At 43.4% G+C, this 18,036-nt stretch overlaps 1 protein-coding gene across 2 annotated transcripts in view; it reads left to right on the forward strand.

The window, feature by feature from the left end:
• The window catches only part of LOC136114576 (transportin-1-like), a 108,221-nt gene that overhangs the window by 39,826 nt on the left and 50,359 nt on the right, over positions 1-18,036 (forward strand). For both annotated transcript variants that reach the window (XM_065859945.1, XM_065859944.1), the window contains one exon: positions 16,453-16,602. In XM_065859945.1, the coding sequence (XP_065716017.1) occupies positions 16,453-16,602 (150 nt within the window). The remainder of the gene's footprint in view (positions 1-16,452; positions 16,603-18,036) is intronic.

Consider the following 18,036-nt stretch of genomic DNA (forward strand, 5'->3'; position numbering starts at 1 on the left):
AATTACTACATTGAAGCAATTAGAAGCCAAAAAGACTATTACACAAGGCGCGTTTGCGGCATTAAGTCCGACAAAAATGAAAAGACTGTTATGAGCATTAGTGACTCAAAACAGGCATTTCCAGCTCAAATGCCAACTAAGTTGCAAGTTTTTGCTCGCGATCCAACAAAGTATTCACTCCCAGAGGAAGTGCCAATAGAGGAACCGTCTGCATCTCCCCTGGAAGAAGAATCATCAAAAAAACAGAGTCAGTGTACTGAGGACATGGAAATTGATCAAAACGTACCGACTGAATCGACAAAGAAGAAACTATTTTATCCTCCTTTGCCACTGTCTGCATCACCTACTCCTGAACCTCTGATTCATCCTGGGTTTCCTGATAAGCCTAAATGGGCCCAAGAGCTTATTTGGAAACTGGAAGGTTTGGAATGACAACAACAGATTCAACAATCTTATTTAGAAGATCAAATGAATAGAGAAGACATGATAATACATAGACTGGAACAGAACATTTCTGATAAGCATTCTGGGGGGACGGTGGGAGGTGCTGTGGGTGCTGCGAGTGGCAATCCTACCATGAGGTGGCAGGGTGTTATAAAAAATGCATTGCTTGAGGGGGAAGTTTTACCATCTGTGTATCCAGTAATACTGGGGGATACAGGGAAGGACGGGAGACAGAAACCTAATTACTGGGCTGCTTTTCCCTGGGAAATAATTAAGGAGGCGAGGAAATCGGTAAAAGAACATGAGTTACAGTCACCTTATACTCAAGCATTTATTAACAGTGTTTTTACTACTAATCTTATGACTCCTTCAGATTCACACACGTTGATGCAAATGATACTAACACCAATTCAGCAGCTACTCTGGTGAACACGTTGGTATGATTTGATACAGCAAGCAGCAGTACAAAATCTAGACAGGGGGGATGGAGATCCATTAAAAACAGCGACAGTTGATATGCTCTTAGGTCAGGGAGATTTTGCTGATGTACAAAGACAAGCTAGATTGCTTGCGCCGTTATTGCATCAGTCAATGGACTTAGCTAGGGAAGCATTGAAAACACTGCCCGAGGATGGAAAAGTTATACCTCCATATGCTACTGTTAAACAAGGTCAAAATGAGTCTTACATGGCATTTTTAGAGCGTTTGCGTGATGTGTTGGAAAGGTCACAGTTAACTGATCCAGTTCATGAATCATTGCTCATGACTTTAGCAGTGGACAATGCTAATCCTGCTTGTAAGCGTATTTTACAGGTGATGCCAAAGAACTCGACTTTAGTTGATATGCTGGAGGCATGTTCAAGGGTGGGTACACCAGAAGAGCAAGCTGGTTACATGGCTAGTGCTTTTGCAGCAGCCATAAAGCCATTGATTCAAAAAGGTAAACAGGAATCAGGACCTTTGTGTTATAATTGTGGAAGATCAGGTCACATAAGGGTGCAGTGTAAAGCAAAGCCGAGACAACTGGCAAAAAAATCAAGTAGTGCTAACACAGGTGTTCTGTACTTGTAAAAATTTTGGACATAGGGCTGTGGATTGCAGATCAAGGTTTACTAAAGATGGTAGGCCTTTGGGAAACGGATCACTGAGTGCGGGGCGGGGCAGCACGACGACACAAACCAGCAACCCTCGCAGGCAGGCTGTTTGGACAGCATCGCCGCTGCCACCTCAGGGAGTGCAGGAGTGGATGTCTCAACAGCAGTAGAGGCAAGCCTGGTGGACTCACAGGTTTGCTGCATACCTACGGAAATGCACGGACCTTTGGATTGGGGGTTGAGTGCACTACTGACTGCTAGGGAGATCTTCTACAGCCCGAAAAGGAGTTTTTGTTTTACCAGGAATAATAGATGCTGATTTGACTGGAGTGATTTCTGTTATGATATAGACACTTTTTCCTCCAGTTCATATTCCGAAAGGGTCAAAAATTGGACAGTTAATTCCTTTCTATTTAGCAGTTCCAAAAGTTCAACACATGGAACGTGGTGATGGAGGTTTTGGTTCTACCGGACCTCCTGAACTCTATCTGGCATTGGAAATTCAAAAGAAAAACCCTACACAACGCGTGACACTGTCACATCCTGATGGAGGAAAACTTTGTCTGTCAGTGCTTATAGACACTGGTGTAGATGTTACTATCGTCAGCCTAGAACAATGGTCTTCTAACTGGCAGTTAGAAACTCCGAGCTTACCAGTCATGGGTGTGGGTGGTGTGCAAGTGTGTACACATACGCAGGCATGTCGCAAGAAGAGCCAGAGGCCATGAATGCATTTGCAAAGAGCAAGTTTTATTTTAGTTACCTCTCTACTGGGGGATCTCCGAAGCCACACTTAGCTCCCAGGCAGAGGTGACACAAGCGGGGACGCAGGCGCTGGTCGATTCATCCCTGCTGGAAGATCACGGGGCCTGCTGAGCTCGCCTGTATTTCAAGGCTTCAGGCAGGCGCAGGCTCCTGTTCTTTCTCACAACAAAGCAGGAATCTCAGACATAGTGATAAGGTGCCTAGAGTTTCTCACAGGCCTATGTTATCTAACACAGAGGTTCTACTCATCAAGCACACAAGGTCAGTAAAACAATTAGTGTGATGTATGTGTTTTTTCTGCAGACAGGTGCAAGTCACTTGAGCGTATTTACATTTAACTAACCTCCTTGCCAAATCTTCTGCTATATTCCCATACAGCAAGCTACGAAAATGAGTGCAAAGCCTATTCGGGTATTGTTAGAGGATGGCAGTCATTGCAGTGTGCGACCCTATGTCATGCCACTTCCTATTTGTCTATTAGGAAGGGATGCTTTTAGTCAGTTAGGAGCAATAATTGCAACTGGGTCAAAAAATTTTTGACAGCAGCCACTGAATAACGACCAATCCTAAAATTAAAATGGAAAACAGAGACTCCAGTGTGGGTTGATCAGTGGCCTCTATTAAGTGAAAAGATCACCCGAATTAATGACTTAATTTCAGAACAGTTACAGTTAGGACACATTCAACCTTCCACGAGTCCGTGGAACACTCCGATTTTTACAATCCAAAAAAAAAGTGGAAAGTGGCGTCTTTTGCATGACCTCAGGAAAGTTAATGAAGTAATGGAAAACATGGGAACGCTACAGCCTAGCTTGCCATTCCCTAACATGATTCCACAGGAGTGGGATGTGTTAGTAATAGATCTGAAGGATTGTTTCTTTACAATTCCGTTACATGAGGATGATTACGAAAAATTTGCTTTCTCAATACCATCAGGCAATAAGCAAGAACCTATGAAAAGATATCATTGGGTCGTTTTACCCCAGGGCATGAAAAATTCACCTACTATGTGTCAATCTTATATTGCTTGGGCATTGGCGCCTCTACATGACAAACACAGAGACTTGATCATATATCATTACATGGATGATATTTTGATTGCTGGAAAATCGCTACAAATAGAATTGATAATTGCAGAACTAGAAAAAGAGTTAGGGACCAGGGGTTTAAAAATTGCACCAGAAAAAATTCAACAAACACAGCCTCGGAAATACTGAGGCTGGGAAATTACTAAGGCTACGGTTCATCCGCAAAAATTGACTATCAGGACTGACATTCAGACCCTAAATGATGTTCAAAAAATGATGGGTGATTTGAATTGGATTTGTACCTGTTGTGGTATTACAAATGATGATTTACTGCCAGTTGCTAAATTATTGCAGGGAGGAGGTAGGGTTGATGCTCCACGCTCAACAAATGGTGAAGTACAGCAAGCATTAGTGAACATTATGCAAAAAATTTCCAATCGTTATACATACAGATGGAATCCAGAACAATAAATTGGATTAATGATTATTAATAACTCTGCACATCCTTTTGCTTTGATCATGCAGTGGGCAAAATAATCTGACCCACTCAAAATTTTGGAGTGGCTATTTCTCTCAATTCAACCCAAACGATCAGTAGTTACCAGAACAGAAACATTCACTCAATCGATAATAAAAGGTCAGTCCTGCATAGTGGAAATAAGCGGAAAAGAATCAGATTATGTAGTCATACCTTTGTCAGCTGAATATTTGCAATGGGCACTATGGAATTCTATAGCTCTACAGTCTGCAATGTTAGATTACTCAGGACCAATTAGAGTGCATTACCCTCCACATAAGCTTATGGGGTGGTTACCAACATTTCAAATAGAATGGATGCCTCTTCTGTCTCTGAATCCAGTAAGAGGTATCACTGTTTTTACAGATGCAGGAGGTTGTTCACATAAAGCTGCAATAACTTGGCAGGAAAAGGGAGAATGGAAGGATCTTGTGCTAACTGATTTAGAGGGTTCATTTGAACTCTTAGAACTGCAAGCAGTAATTCAAGTCTTTAAGATGTGGCACAAACAATCTGTAAACATAGTATGCGATTCACTGTATGTTGTAGGGGTTGTATTGTGGTTAGAAAGAGCAGTTTTGAAGAATGTTGACACTTGACTACAATATAGACTATTTAAAGTTTGATGGGATTTACTGAATCAGTGAACACATCACTATTTTATCACTCATATCAGAAGTCATACAGGAATTGCTAGTAGCTTAGCTGAAGGTAATCAGTGCACAGATAAGTTAGTTGCACCTGCTTGGACAGGTCCTTCTATAGACAGGTTTGCTCAGGCTTGTCACTCACATGATTTTTTCCATCAGTCAGCTAGTGTTTTACAGAAACAATTTCATATCCCTGAGATTGATGCACGTAACATTGTTTTGTCCTGTGCTGATTGTCAAAATTGCTCTGATGGGCTTTCAGGAGGTGTTAACCAGCGAGGTCTTGGACCTTTAGAAGTATGGCAAATGGATATCACACATTTTGCAGAATTTGGATGTCTCAAGTATGTTCATGTTTCGGTTGATGCTTTTTCTCATGTTATCTGGGCTACTACTCAGCCAGGAGAGTATAGCAAATACGTTCAAAAACACTTGAGGGCAGCTTTTGCGGCTCTTGGTATCCCAAAAGAAATCAAAACAGATAACGGTCCTGGCTATATTGCTCGGGCTACCAATCAATTTTTATCCTTATGGGGCATTACCCATACAACACCACATCAACCAACAGGGCAAGCTATTGTGGAACATACACATCACACTTTAAAACAGCTGTTGCAAAAACAAAAAAAGGGGGAAACTGGCCTAGCACCTCAGGAGCAATTACAAAAAGCAATATATGTTGTGAACTACCTTAGGTTACCCAAGAGAGAAAAGGTTCCTCCCGTGGTAACTCATGGTGCAGGTTTAACAGGAGGTTTAGAGCAAGTCAAAAAGGGACAAGCAAAAGTTTGGGTAAAAAATGGAGTTACAGGACAGTGGGAAGGTCCATGGAACTTGATAACATGGGGAAGGGGATATGCCTGTGTCATTACAGGATCAGGATCACGCTGGGTTCTGACAAAGTGGATCAAACCCTGGCTATAAAACACACTGCTCAGAGCACAGAAGTTAGAAACAGCAATGAGACGCGTCATCTAGTGGTGAAACTGATTAGATACCTAACATATAGTTAGACAATAACAAAAAAGGGGGAAAATCAAGACTGACTAGTTCTAACCTGTTGGAATAATATAACTGCTTTGAGTATTCATACAGAGTTCAATGATGTTATGGATTTTGCAATGCGTAGTAGGCATTACTCTAATAGTGCTAAACATAAGCAATGCTTTTTGGCTTCCTTCTCAGGCAAAGACTAACATTCAGATAACTTTAGCCAACATGACAGGTCAAGACTCAATCTGTTTAGCTACTGCATCTCCGAGCAATCCTTTCTCAACATGTTTGGTTGGTGTTCCACTAGATACCTGGTCTGTACCTGGAAACAAGAAACAATTGGTTGTTGGTAAAAATGTGACAGATAATTGGGACAGCTGGGTTGTAGACCTACCACAAGGAGGTTTGGAACCTTAAGAAATTGAGTTAATAGGATCAGTAAAAATGGATTTCTGTCTATATTTCAATTATTCAGGAAAAAAGACATCTCTCTTGTGCAAGGAGTAAACGCTTCATCATCTGTATATCGTAATCAGAGTTTTTGGTGTAATTATACCAGTCCAAATGTATCTAGGGCTACCAACATTCCTTTGAAATTACCTCCAGGAATTTTTTTAATTTGTGGAAATAGAACTTGGCAAGGAATTCCTTCCTACATAAAAGGAGGACCATGTTCTTCAGGGAGATTGACCTTATTGACTCCAAATACATCAACCATTTTATTGCATAAGAAAAAAAAAAAAAAAGAAAGAAACATCCATGCCTATAACAAAGACTGTAAGGATAATATACAATTTTGGGGAAAAGGTGAAACAATAGCGTCTTCTATTTCTGCACCTTGAGTTGCAGCAGCACAGACTTTGACTACGCTTAACAAATTAGGATGCTGGTTAGCAAAACAGACTAACGCTACTTCTTTAGCATTGTCTGGGCTTTTAGCAGATACAGATTCAATTAGGCATGCTACGCTTCAAAATTGTGCTGCCATAGATTTTTTGTTGTTTGGCGCAAGGGCATGGTTGTATTAATAATGTTAATGCTTATTCCTTGTATTTTAAAATGTGTAAAACAGACAGTAGAAAAATCCATGAAAGGTCTTTGGTTGGTTCAAAAACAAAAAGGGGGAATTGTGGGAGATTTGAGGGATTTTCTTGAAGTTAATGTGTGGATGGGTTTCTATTAGATGGAGATTTGTTATTGAACTAACCAGGCCCAAAGGAATTTCAAGGCCACCTCGGAAAGCTGAAAGCAGGATCTGCTGTGGGAGTAAAACAGTTCAGCAGCTACAAGGCAGCAACATGACGTAAATCAACAGACCTATTAGCAGTGAGACTCGGGCGCATGGACAGCTCGTGAACATGGACAATATCCAATCAGTTAATGCATGCTTGGAGCGTGGATGCGTGATCAGGAAATAACTGCATATATAAGGAGGCTTGTTTCTGTAATACATTGGCTTCGCTTAAATTCACATTGGATTGTTTGGAGTCCATGATTTTTCACCCTCGCAAAAAATAACAGGTACAATAACAAGGTTCTTGACCGTAGTACCAGTTTGCTAGCCTAGCGCCCTCATGTGCTAGTGAGGTCCTTCGATCTGCCATCTCAGTGGAGGTAGGGGTTGGAGAGCCGAGCAGCAGCAAGGACACTAGGGTTATTAATGAGTTAGAAAACACAGAAGGGCCTGAGAATGGTCACATAGGAATTAGGGCTTCTCCTCCTACAAATGTGATGGGATCAATAGTCCAACTGACGTGCATCTATGCGAATGCACGCAGTATGGGCAACAAACAGGAAGAGCTGGAAGCCATTGTGAAGCAGGAAAACTGCTATAGTTGCCATCATGGAAACATGGTGGGATGACTCATACAACTGGAGTGCTGCAATGGATGGCTATGAATTCTTCAGAAGGGATAGGCAAGGAAGGAGAGGAGGTGGGGTAGCCCTGTATGTTAGGGAGTGTTTTGATTGTCTAAAAGCAGGGGTGTCAAACTCATTTTCACCAGGGGCCACATTAGCCTCGAGGTTGTCTTCAAAGGGCCGAATATAATTTTAGGACTGTATAAATGTAGGAGTAGTTACATTTATAGAGTTCTAAAATTACATTCAGCCCTTTGAAGGGAACCATGAGACTGATGTGGCCCCCAGTGAAAATGAGTTTGACACCCCTGGTCTAAAGTTTGATGATGGTGACAACAGGGTGGAGTGCTTATGGGTAAGAATCAGGGAGAATGCCAACAAGGCAGTTATTGTTGTGGGAGTCTGTTATAGACCATCCAACCAGGATGAAGAGGCAGATGAAATATTATCTAAGTTGCTGGGAGAAGTCTCATGATTGCTTACCCTTTTTCTTGTGGGGGACTTCAACCTACCAGAAGTCTGCTGGAAATAGAACATAGCAGAGAGGAAGCAGTCTAGGAGGTTCCTGGAGTGTGTGGAAGATAACTTGTTGCTTTATCCATGCGAGCCACGGAACCTGACACACCAATATGATGTTCACAGAGTTCGCTTTATTGTCGGACCGGGCTAGCTTTATAGCAAAGCTGCCCTGTCCACGCGCCTTACAACAATGTGATTGGTTGTAACTCGTGTTATACAATAACATGATAGGCTGCATGTACTGTCCACGCACTCTGCACGCATGTGTCCGGCGATTGCTCACTCATTATTACCTTCTAATGGTGCTCCTTTAGTCTCTTTTGTCTCTGGCTTCACCTCTCAGCCAGGCTGGCGACAACCCCATCCCCCTGGGGCGGGGGGGGCTCTGCCACTACATCTCCCCCTCTTTTATTTAATATTAACAATACGCTGTATCATGCTTTAAATACAGTGTGAAATACAGGGTAAGAACATTAAGGCTAATACAATTACAATTAACAAGAACAAACCTGTTTTCAATATTCCTTTTAACCAAACAAGGCATTCACCCCAAAAAACCCAATATCTTCTGTTATTTTCTTGTTCTGCAAATCTTCTATCTTTTTAAGTTCAAACAACACATACAATCAAACTCTTCATAACTGTGAACATGTCCAATAACAAAAAATTGCTGCTCTGTTTTACAAAGTGGTATTCTCAATATTGGCTACATTCGTTGCTTAAAGCGATAACATGTCTGAGGTTAAGGGTTGTCATCACTGCAATCGGTTTCTTCTCTGTTAGCTAGCCAAGGTCTCACCCACTTTGCTGGGATCCATGAATTTTTGTGGTTACCTGTAGAAACACAAGCATATCCCCTTCCCCAGGTTATTAGTGACATAGGACCTTCCCATTGTTGTGTTGTCGGATTAAACACACTAACCTTAGGCACATTTTCGGAAAAATCTTTGACATTTTTGATATGGTGCATAACAACCGGTTCCATTTCAGTTTCACTTTTAGGATTAAGCCAGTTCAGCACATACAATGCCTTCATCAATACCTCTTCTGGGCTCACACCAATTCCCCCTTGTTTTTTCAAAACAGACAAAAGATTTTTTAATGCACGGTGTGCACGCTCAATAATTGCTTGGCCAGTAGAATTATAAGGGATTCCAAACAGGTGTTGTACCTTCCACTGGGTGAGGAAGGCTGCAAGTCTGTCAGTGGTATGCAGGACCATTATCTGTTTTGATTTGTGTAGGGACACCCATGACAGCAAAGGCTTGTAGTAAATGACGTTTTACTGCCTTTGTATTTGCTGAGGTCAAGGCTGTAGCCCACAGCAGTCCTGAACAGGTATCTATGGAGACATGAATGTACTTTTGTCTGCCAAATGGTGCAAATTCAGTAATATCAGTTTGCCATAACTGACCTGGCTGCAAGCCCCGAGGATTTACTCCCTTTTGTTGGAGAGGCACTATGCGGGCACAATCAGGACAAGCTGCAATAATGGCTCGAGCTTGTTCCTTTGTAATTGTAAACTGCCTTCGGAGTGGTGCTGAGGATTGATGAAAGAATTCGTGAGCTTGTCTGACTTGTTCAAAAGGGGATATATCTGCTACTGCCACAAGTTTGTCTATGATGCTGTTTCCCTCTACTAGACCACCTGGTATGTTAGTATGGATTTTTATATGCATGATAAATACTGGTGCTGTCCTATAATGTAATACGTTCCACAAATCTAACAATGCTTCAAACAATAAGGAATTGGAAACTCACTGCAAAAGTGCTCTATGTATTCTTTGTACAATTCCCACAACATAAAGAGAATCTGTTACCAGATTAACTGGAGAGTTATGCCATTTTTGCAATGCTGCTAAGCATATTGAGGGCAGTTTCTTTTAATATGTCCTGTCTGTCCGCAAGTAAAACATGCAAGAACAAGAAGAAGGGCTTCGGCCTTTCATTGCGGGCTTAAGTGCTGCAGCCAAGGCTGCAGCGTGGGCTTGAGCATGTATTTTTGCTTTTTCTACCTCCTGTTGCATAATCGGTACCTGTCTGCAAGCTTCCACCATCTCTGCTAAAGAAGCAGTTTTTCCCAAACCGGCTAATATCTGTTGGCATTGGGTGTTTGCATTCATCATGGCCAAATCTTTCCCCACAGCAGCTTTTGCCTCTGGAGTCACGTTAGGAGAGGCATCCATCACTTCTTTTAAACAATCCACAAATGTCATATATGGTTCCCCAGGATCCCACTCTATTGTAGAATAGGGTGGCACAGGGTTACCTCTATTTGGCAATTCTTTCACTGCCGCCAAGGCAAGCCCTTGCGTTTGCTGCAAAATCCTTGGATGAAGTGCTGCCTGAGTAGCACCATCCGCATATTGCCCACGACCCAATAACTGGTCCATGCTAGCTAACTGCAACGGATCATCAGCTGGTAAACGAACATTTTCTAATACTGCCAATTCCACTTTCCCCTGCCACGTGTCCAAGAACAGCAAATACCCCGTTGGAGGAAGCAATAACTCCATCAATGCCGTAATATCTGTTTGAGTTAGTACTTGCCCCTTGAAAAATGAATTGATTAGCTGCATCACATGCTTATTATCCATACCATATTGCATAACTGCACTTTGCAACTGCTTAATCGTTTTCCAATCAAAAGGCGACCACTGCCTTTGTCCTCTATTATCTATGTGCACTGGCATTGCTGTAATACTACCAGGTAACATGATCCCTTCAATAGTTGCATCTCTGATTACCCCTTGCCAACGTTGCCCTGCATTATAAGAATGATCTCGAGGAATATCTCTACCCTGATGCACAGGGGCAGCACCCAAATTATCATTATTATCACTGCTATACAATTCCCTTGTGTTTCCCTGTGGATCAGTAAGTCGACGCATATTTGCAAACCGATCTGCTAACCCAGTCTCCAGCCCTTTTCCATATCGCGCTCTCAAATATTCATCTGCTTCTCTTACAGACCACATCCCATCTTCAACACATTGTCCAGCCCATTTTTGTATTCGCTCCCTTTTAATACGGAGCTCCTCGGGAGTGAGGTCTAATTCCACCCCCTCCCTTTCCTGTTTTCCCCGTTTTTCACATTCCCTGCCAATTGCCTTCAGCCCGTCCTTAATTGCATCTGACGCCTTTTTATATGCTATTAACCGCGAAGTTTTACTGTTACCGCCATCTAGTCGTTTCATAGCTTCTAGAACTTCTTGCATCTGGCTCTCCTGCCGTCTCAGTAAGTCCTTCAGGCTCTGCACGTGGCTCTCCTCCTGGAAGTCAGGGCGATCCTGCGGTGCTCCGTCCTGGTGTTCCATCGGGTCCTCCGGCAAAGGCACGTCGGCTGGATTAACTTGTCCTGGCTTGTTGAAACTTGCCGGTTGCTGCCATTCGTCGTCGGAGCCAGGCAATGGCTCAACGGGTGCAGAGGGTATAATTTGCTCTCCGCCCCAGAACTCCAGATCTGATACGGGACATACCAGCGGTGTTGATTCTTCGGAGTTCTCGGAGGGTGGGCAGCTCGCAGCGGGCGGCTCCAAGGGGACGGCACACAGCTCCGGCTCCTCTGAGACTTCCTGCGTTAGCTGCCTGATCTCCCGCCAGGGTCCGGCGAGATCGCAAGCCTCGCGGCTCCCCCTTGTAACCGCTTCCCATAGTTCGGTCCCTATGTCCTCCCATGTACCGGGAGAAAAAAATTCGTCCGTCGAACGAACACAGCCCTTACGCTGGGCGAATAGTAAAAGGCGCTCCACCGCGTCTTTTTCCAAAATTCTTCCTGTTCTTGCAGCCAGCTGCAGAATACTTCTTACTATTATTTTTTCTTCCACGGATGCCGTGTTTCCCATGCCACCTGCTTCCCCGTAGGCCTACTTTCCGCTATGATTGAGCGACGGGCTGGTGTCGCCCCCAGGTGGCGTCCTCGCGTCTTCACTTCCGGCGATCTTGCTTCGATACGAAGTATCACGTCGGGGTCACCAAAGTGTTGCTTTATCCATGCGAGCCACGGAACCTGACACACCAATATGATGTTCACAGAGTTCGCTTTATTGTCGGACCGGGCTGGCTTTATAGCAAAGCTGCCCTGTCCACGCGCCTTACAACAATGTGATTGGTTGTAACTCGTGTTATACAATAACATGATAGGCTGCATGTACTGTCCACGCACTCTGCACGCATGTGTCCGGCGATTGCTCACTCATTATTACCTTCTAATGGTGCTCCTTTAGTCTCTTTTGTCTCTGGCTTCACCTCTCAGCCAGGCTGGCGACAACCCCATCCCCCTGGGGCGGGGGGGCTCTGCCACTACAATAACTTCCTGACACAGCTGATCAGTGAGCCAACTAGGGAAGTGTCTTTCCTTTTCAGGAAAGACAGGCCAGCCAGGTGAGGTGGTGGAGTTGCTCTTTATGTGAGAGAGCAACTACAATGTACTGAGTATTGTCCAGGCACGGATGAAGAGCGAGTTGAGAGTCTATGGGTGAGAATTAAGGGGCAGGCTGGCAGGGGTGATACTGTTGTGGGTGTCTATTACAGGCCACCACATCAGGGTGAGGAAGTTGATGAGGCCTTCTACAGGCAGCTGAGAGCAGCCTCACAGTCACAGGCCCTGGTTGTTGTGGGGGATTTTAACTGCCCAGAGAGGTTGTGGAGTCTCCTTCTCTGGAGGCATTCAGAACCCGCCTAGACGCATTGCTGTGCAATCTACTCTAGGTGAACCTGTCTGAGCAGGGGGATTCAGAGTAGATGATCTCCAAAGGTCCCTTGGAACCCCAACCATTCTGTGTATATTTGTGGTTAAATGGAAGCTGTTGCTTTGTCTCTTTTGTGATCATAGCTACCCATTGTAAAGGATTAATATTTTTTCTTACACAGTAAGAGTTTTTTACTGGAATTTATATTAATAGTGGCTAATCTACCATATTTTAATCAGACCTTGGTTGGAACTCTGACTCTCTTCAGCTCCCACCCAAGAAGGTACTGCTGGCTGATACAGAATGAGTAACTGTTGTATTCTCAGTCGCCGAGTCAAGCAGCACTGGTGCAGGCACGATTTGCAGTGGAGTGCTTTAGCACGCTGCACAGTGGGGTACCCTGAACTGGGGGAGCTGAGAGAGTGCCACCAGGAGCCCACATCTCGCACGACAGTGGCTGACGAGACCTGGGCAGGGCCAGGAGGAACGGCAGCCGAGCCCCCCCCGCCCAGTTATAAAAGAAGCCCATGAGGAGCGCTAGGGACTAGGAGCTCATAGAATCATAGTATTATTTCAGTTGGAAGAGACCCTCAGGATCATTGAGTCCAACCATAACTCTAGCACTAAACTATGTTCCTAAGAATCTCGTCTACACACCTTTTAAACACCTCCAGGGATGGTGACTACACCACTTCCCTGGGCAGCCTGTTCCAATGCCTGACAACCCTTTCCATGAAGAATTTTTTCCTAATATCCAGTCTAAACCTCCCCTGGTGCAACTTGAGGCCATTTCCTCTTGTCCTATCACTTGCTACTTGGGAGAAGAGACCAACACCCTCTATGCCACAACCTCCTTTCAGGTGGTTGTAGACAGCGATAAGGTCTCCCCTCAGCCTCCTTTTCTCCAGACTAAACAGCCCCATCTCCCTCAAACTATCCTCATAAGACTTGTGCTCCAGGCCCCTCACCAGCTTCGTCAACCTCCTCTGTGTACTCTCTAGTACCTCAATGACCTTCTTATGATGAGGGGCCCCAAACTCTATGCAGTATTCAAGGGAGGGGCCTCACCAGTGCTGAGTACAGTGGCTCAATCACTTCTCTAGTCCTGCTGGCCACACTGTTCTTGATACAAGCCAGGATGCTGTTGGCCTTTTTGGCCACCTGGGCACACTGCTGGCTTATATTCAGCCAGCTGTCAATGAACACCTCCAGATCCCTTTCTGCCAGGCAGCTTTCCAGCCACTGTTCCCCAAGCCTGTAGAGCTGCCTGGGGTTGTTATGACCCAAGTGCAGGACCTGGCACTTAGCCTTGTTTAACCTCATCCAATTGGCCTCAGCCCAATGATCCAGCCAGTCCAGATTCCTCTGGAAAGCCTTCCTACCCTCCAGCAGATCAATACTCCCCCCCAATTTGGTGTCATCTGCAAACTTACTAAGGGTGCACTCGATCCCTTTATCCAGATCATTGATAAAGATATTAAAGTGAACAGGCCCCAATACTGAGCCCTGGGGAACACCATTCGTGACTGGCCGCCAACTGAATTTGGCTCTGTTCATCACAACTCTTTCCCCTTTTGAGACAGGTGTGTTGCATTTGTCGCTAGCAGGCCAGGTACCATGTAAGCCAACCCATGATCAAAATACCCAAAACTCTGCCAGTGACACCAGTCCTGCAGCCCGGTATTGATCTGGTGGGTCTTCCTACATCTTTCCTTGTCATACCCTGCAACTGTGGGGATAGAGGAGAGCACTACTTATCCTTTGACCATGTGTTCCAAGACCCTGAAGTCTCTCTTGATTGTCTTTAGTTTTCCCTTTTCAATTTCATCACTGCCTACCTGAAAAATTGTTAGGGGATAATAGCAGCTAGTCCCAGGAAGCAGCACCGTGGTCTCAAACAGCTGATCCCAGAGAGAGAAATGAGAAATAAGGCAGAAAGCCCCGGAGGCCTCTGCAAAATGGCAGGATGACAAAAGGCCGAACTAAAGAAAGTCCTGAACAGAACTCCCCCAAACAGGTCTCTGTCCCGGCTCCAACAAAGAGAGCAAAACTGCAAGATCCCGACTCCTTAAATATGGAGTATGACACTAATGGGATAGAATAGTTTTATTGATCAGTCTGGATGTCAGTCAAGGTCTGCCCCATCTATGTGTTGAGGGTTAGATTGTGGGGTGACAATCAAACCCTGGCAGATGTATTGTTAACCTCCTCTCCCCCCCACTTCCGCCTTTTGCCCCTCCCTCTCCCTCCTTCCCACTCAGATCAGGCGATCGGGAGGGAAAGAAAGAGAGAAGAGAGATGGAAAAATTAAAGATGTTTTACTAATGCTACTAATAAGAATAGAGAAAATAATACAAAATATACAAAACCAATCTTGAAAGTCTCAGCAACTGCAGAGGCAGCACCCAAAGTCCTGGATTAGACTCTGTAGCCAACCAGAGCTGGATTCAGTCTCTCACTAGGCCTCAGTTTGCAGGGACGACCAGCGAGGTCCTCTCCGAATGTCAGCCATGAGGAAAAAAGGGACGAGATCCTCGTGATCTCCCACTTTTATATGAAGTATTCACATGAATGGAATGTTATACACAGTTGGTCAGTTTCTTGGTCACCAGTTTCTCGTTGCCCCTCTCTCGAGATGTCCATCCGTGCTTATCAATAACTTTGCATTCCATTGCTATGTTTACCAAAACATGTGTCTGGTTCTCCACGAAAATGCAGCCAACATGAAGGCCCCAGCTGACAGGCAAATTCACTGAAAGAGAAACTTGTTTTTTAACAAAACCAGGACACTATGCCACCTCACACCTGTAGGCAGAGCACTCAGAATGTCTGAATGTCTTTGGTGGATTAATCTCTTTCATGAGTCTCCTATATTCCATGAGTTCAGATCTATTCCTTGCTGTCACTGTTTATTGCAGTGCAACAATAGTGTGGCAGATGCTCTCTATTAATCCCCCCCATCCCACTAAGGAAAGGGAAAAGGAGGAAAAGGGAGAGAGACAAGTTGGAAAGTTTAAAAAGTTTTACTAATAATACTAATAATGAGAGGAAATTATGCAAAATATACAAAACCAATATTGAATTTCCTGGAGTGGCACAGCAGCCCTGGCAGTTGCCTGCCAGAAGCTGCAGGGCAGACACTGGCAAGTCCTGGACTGGACGCAGCAGTACACAGGAATTGGATTCAGGGATGCATGGACTGGAACCAGGATCAGGACTGCAGACAGAACAGGCAGGGTCCTCTTCAGATGCCAGCCGTGGTCTCCCAGCTTTAAACTGTGTATGACCTGGATGGCATGGAATAGCTAGTTGGTCAATTTAGGTCACCTGTTCTGTCCGCCCCTCCCTGCAAGTATGACCCTTTTATGACCCTTTACTTATGGAACATGAAAAGTTTATCAGCAACCTTGGTCACTATAGCAATAAAATATAAATGGCATACCATTCCTACCCTTAGCTCAGTGAAACTGTGATCAGACATTATCAACTCCAGAGCAAACACTCTCCAAAAAACAGCCAACTTAAGAAAAATGCAGTTATTTAAAAGAACCTAGCTGAAAGGAAAATTCACTAACAGGGAACTGGTCCTGTTTTAACCAAAACCAGGACACTTGCTTATATCTATACAAAACTTTCTTAAAATGTAGAATTTGCAATAGTGATATTCTAATTTTGTAGAATTTGCAATAGTGATATTCTAATTTTGAAGAAATAGAAATAGTGAACTCTGAAACTAAAAAACTTTACGTTGTGAATTGATGGGTGTATTTGGAGGGGGAGATAAGGAAATAAAGATTAATATCTCTCACTATAAGCTTTGATCTTGATGCATTGTTCTGGAAGTCTCCTATGAGCTGATCAAAGTTTGAATGTACTTATTTTCTGTTGCAGATGAACCGACACGTTCCTTGAGTGGTCTCATCTTGAAGAATAATGTAAAGGCACATTTTCACAGCTTTCCAAATGGGGTAACTGATTTCATTAAAAGCGAATGTCTGAACAATATTGGTGATTCCTCCCCCTTAATTAGAGCTACTGTAGGTAAGTTTACTCTTATTGCTGTCTTCTGCATGTTACTGATATAAGTGAGAGCTGCACTAGTGAGATTTATTAAGCTCCTAAAACTGTTTGCTTCTGATAATTGTCACAACTACACCATATTTTGATGCTGTTATAATGTTCATTGTAAATAAAGTCACACTTATTTTTGCTGCTTATTCTCTTAAAGCTGATTTAGCAATTCAGTTCATATCTCTTGAAATGTGACTGAACATAAGCTTAATTTACTAAAATTCAGCTTGCTGCCACTTTTTATGCCTACAAACAGAAACAAGGTAAAGGTCTGACTTCAGAACTGTTTCAGCACTCCACTTGCATCAATGAAACACTTCTGTTATCTGATTTCCTCCCTGCCACCCCATATGCACACCCCTTCAGGGCATCATTATACCATGTGTGACACACATTAACATAATGAATTTCTGCTTTTTAAATACCTTCTGTCAGAAAACAGTAGATAAGGTGTGGTGATCAGAACATCAACTAGAAGTGGTTTTGTTGCATGGATTTCTGATTTCCAAATACTGTATTTTAGTACACCTCTTCCATAACATACATATTTGCATTATTTTTACTTATTTCTAGGTAATGTTGCTTTTCTGTCTGCTCTTTGAGAATGTGATTTCCCTCAATTAGTACAAGCATACTAATTTTTCTCATCCACCTCAAAAACTAGAAAAAAGTAAAATAAATGTATATTTAAGTACAGTATAAAAAAGCAGGGGCAGGTGCAAGTTCAGAAAGGAATTCAGCTTATATCAGCTGATTTCTGTTATAAAATAATCTACCAGTTATTGGTCCTTTAGAATCCTTTGTTTTTTCTGTAGGATTCCTTCTCCAGACACCCAGGTTAAGGACTTTGGACTAGAGAAAAATGTCCATCTCTGCTTTTTCCTGCTATCTCATCTCTTGTGAAGCTGCTTAACTGTGAAATTTGTTAATGCCCCATTTCCTTAATGACAGTAGAAACGAGTCTTTGAGTGGCAGGTATTTTCATTATTTCAGGTTGTAGAAGAGTTGTGCTTGTTTGTTCATAGGAGTTGTCAGTGGAGTATAATGGAGCTGACTAAAGAATATAATAATATATTACAGCTCTGTTTGGATTGCTGTCTTAGGGTGGTGTGGTGGTGGTGGTGGCAGCTGGGGGAGGGGAGAGGGTGCGGGCTGTTGTTTGTTTGGTTTTGAGCAGTTTATTCTTTGATTTCTCTTAGTAGGAAACATTTGTGGATTAATAGCTCAATTATTGTTGAGCTTTAAGTGGTCCTTGAAGGGATTATTCAAGCATATATGAATTCTGAAGATGCGTACCAACTGATTAACTGTATGCTTACATAATAAGAATTGCTATTTAGCTTGTGTTTGGCACCCTCCTGTGTGAAGTAATTAAATGCTGGATCCTTGTAGGCTTTTGTCTTA

This window comes from Patagioenas fasciata, chromosome W (genome assembly GCF_037038585.1).
Source record: "Patagioenas fasciata isolate bPatFas1 chromosome W, bPatFas1.hap1, whole genome shotgun sequence".
Lineage (NCBI taxonomy): Eukaryota > Metazoa > Chordata > Aves > Columbiformes > Columbidae > Patagioenas > Patagioenas fasciata.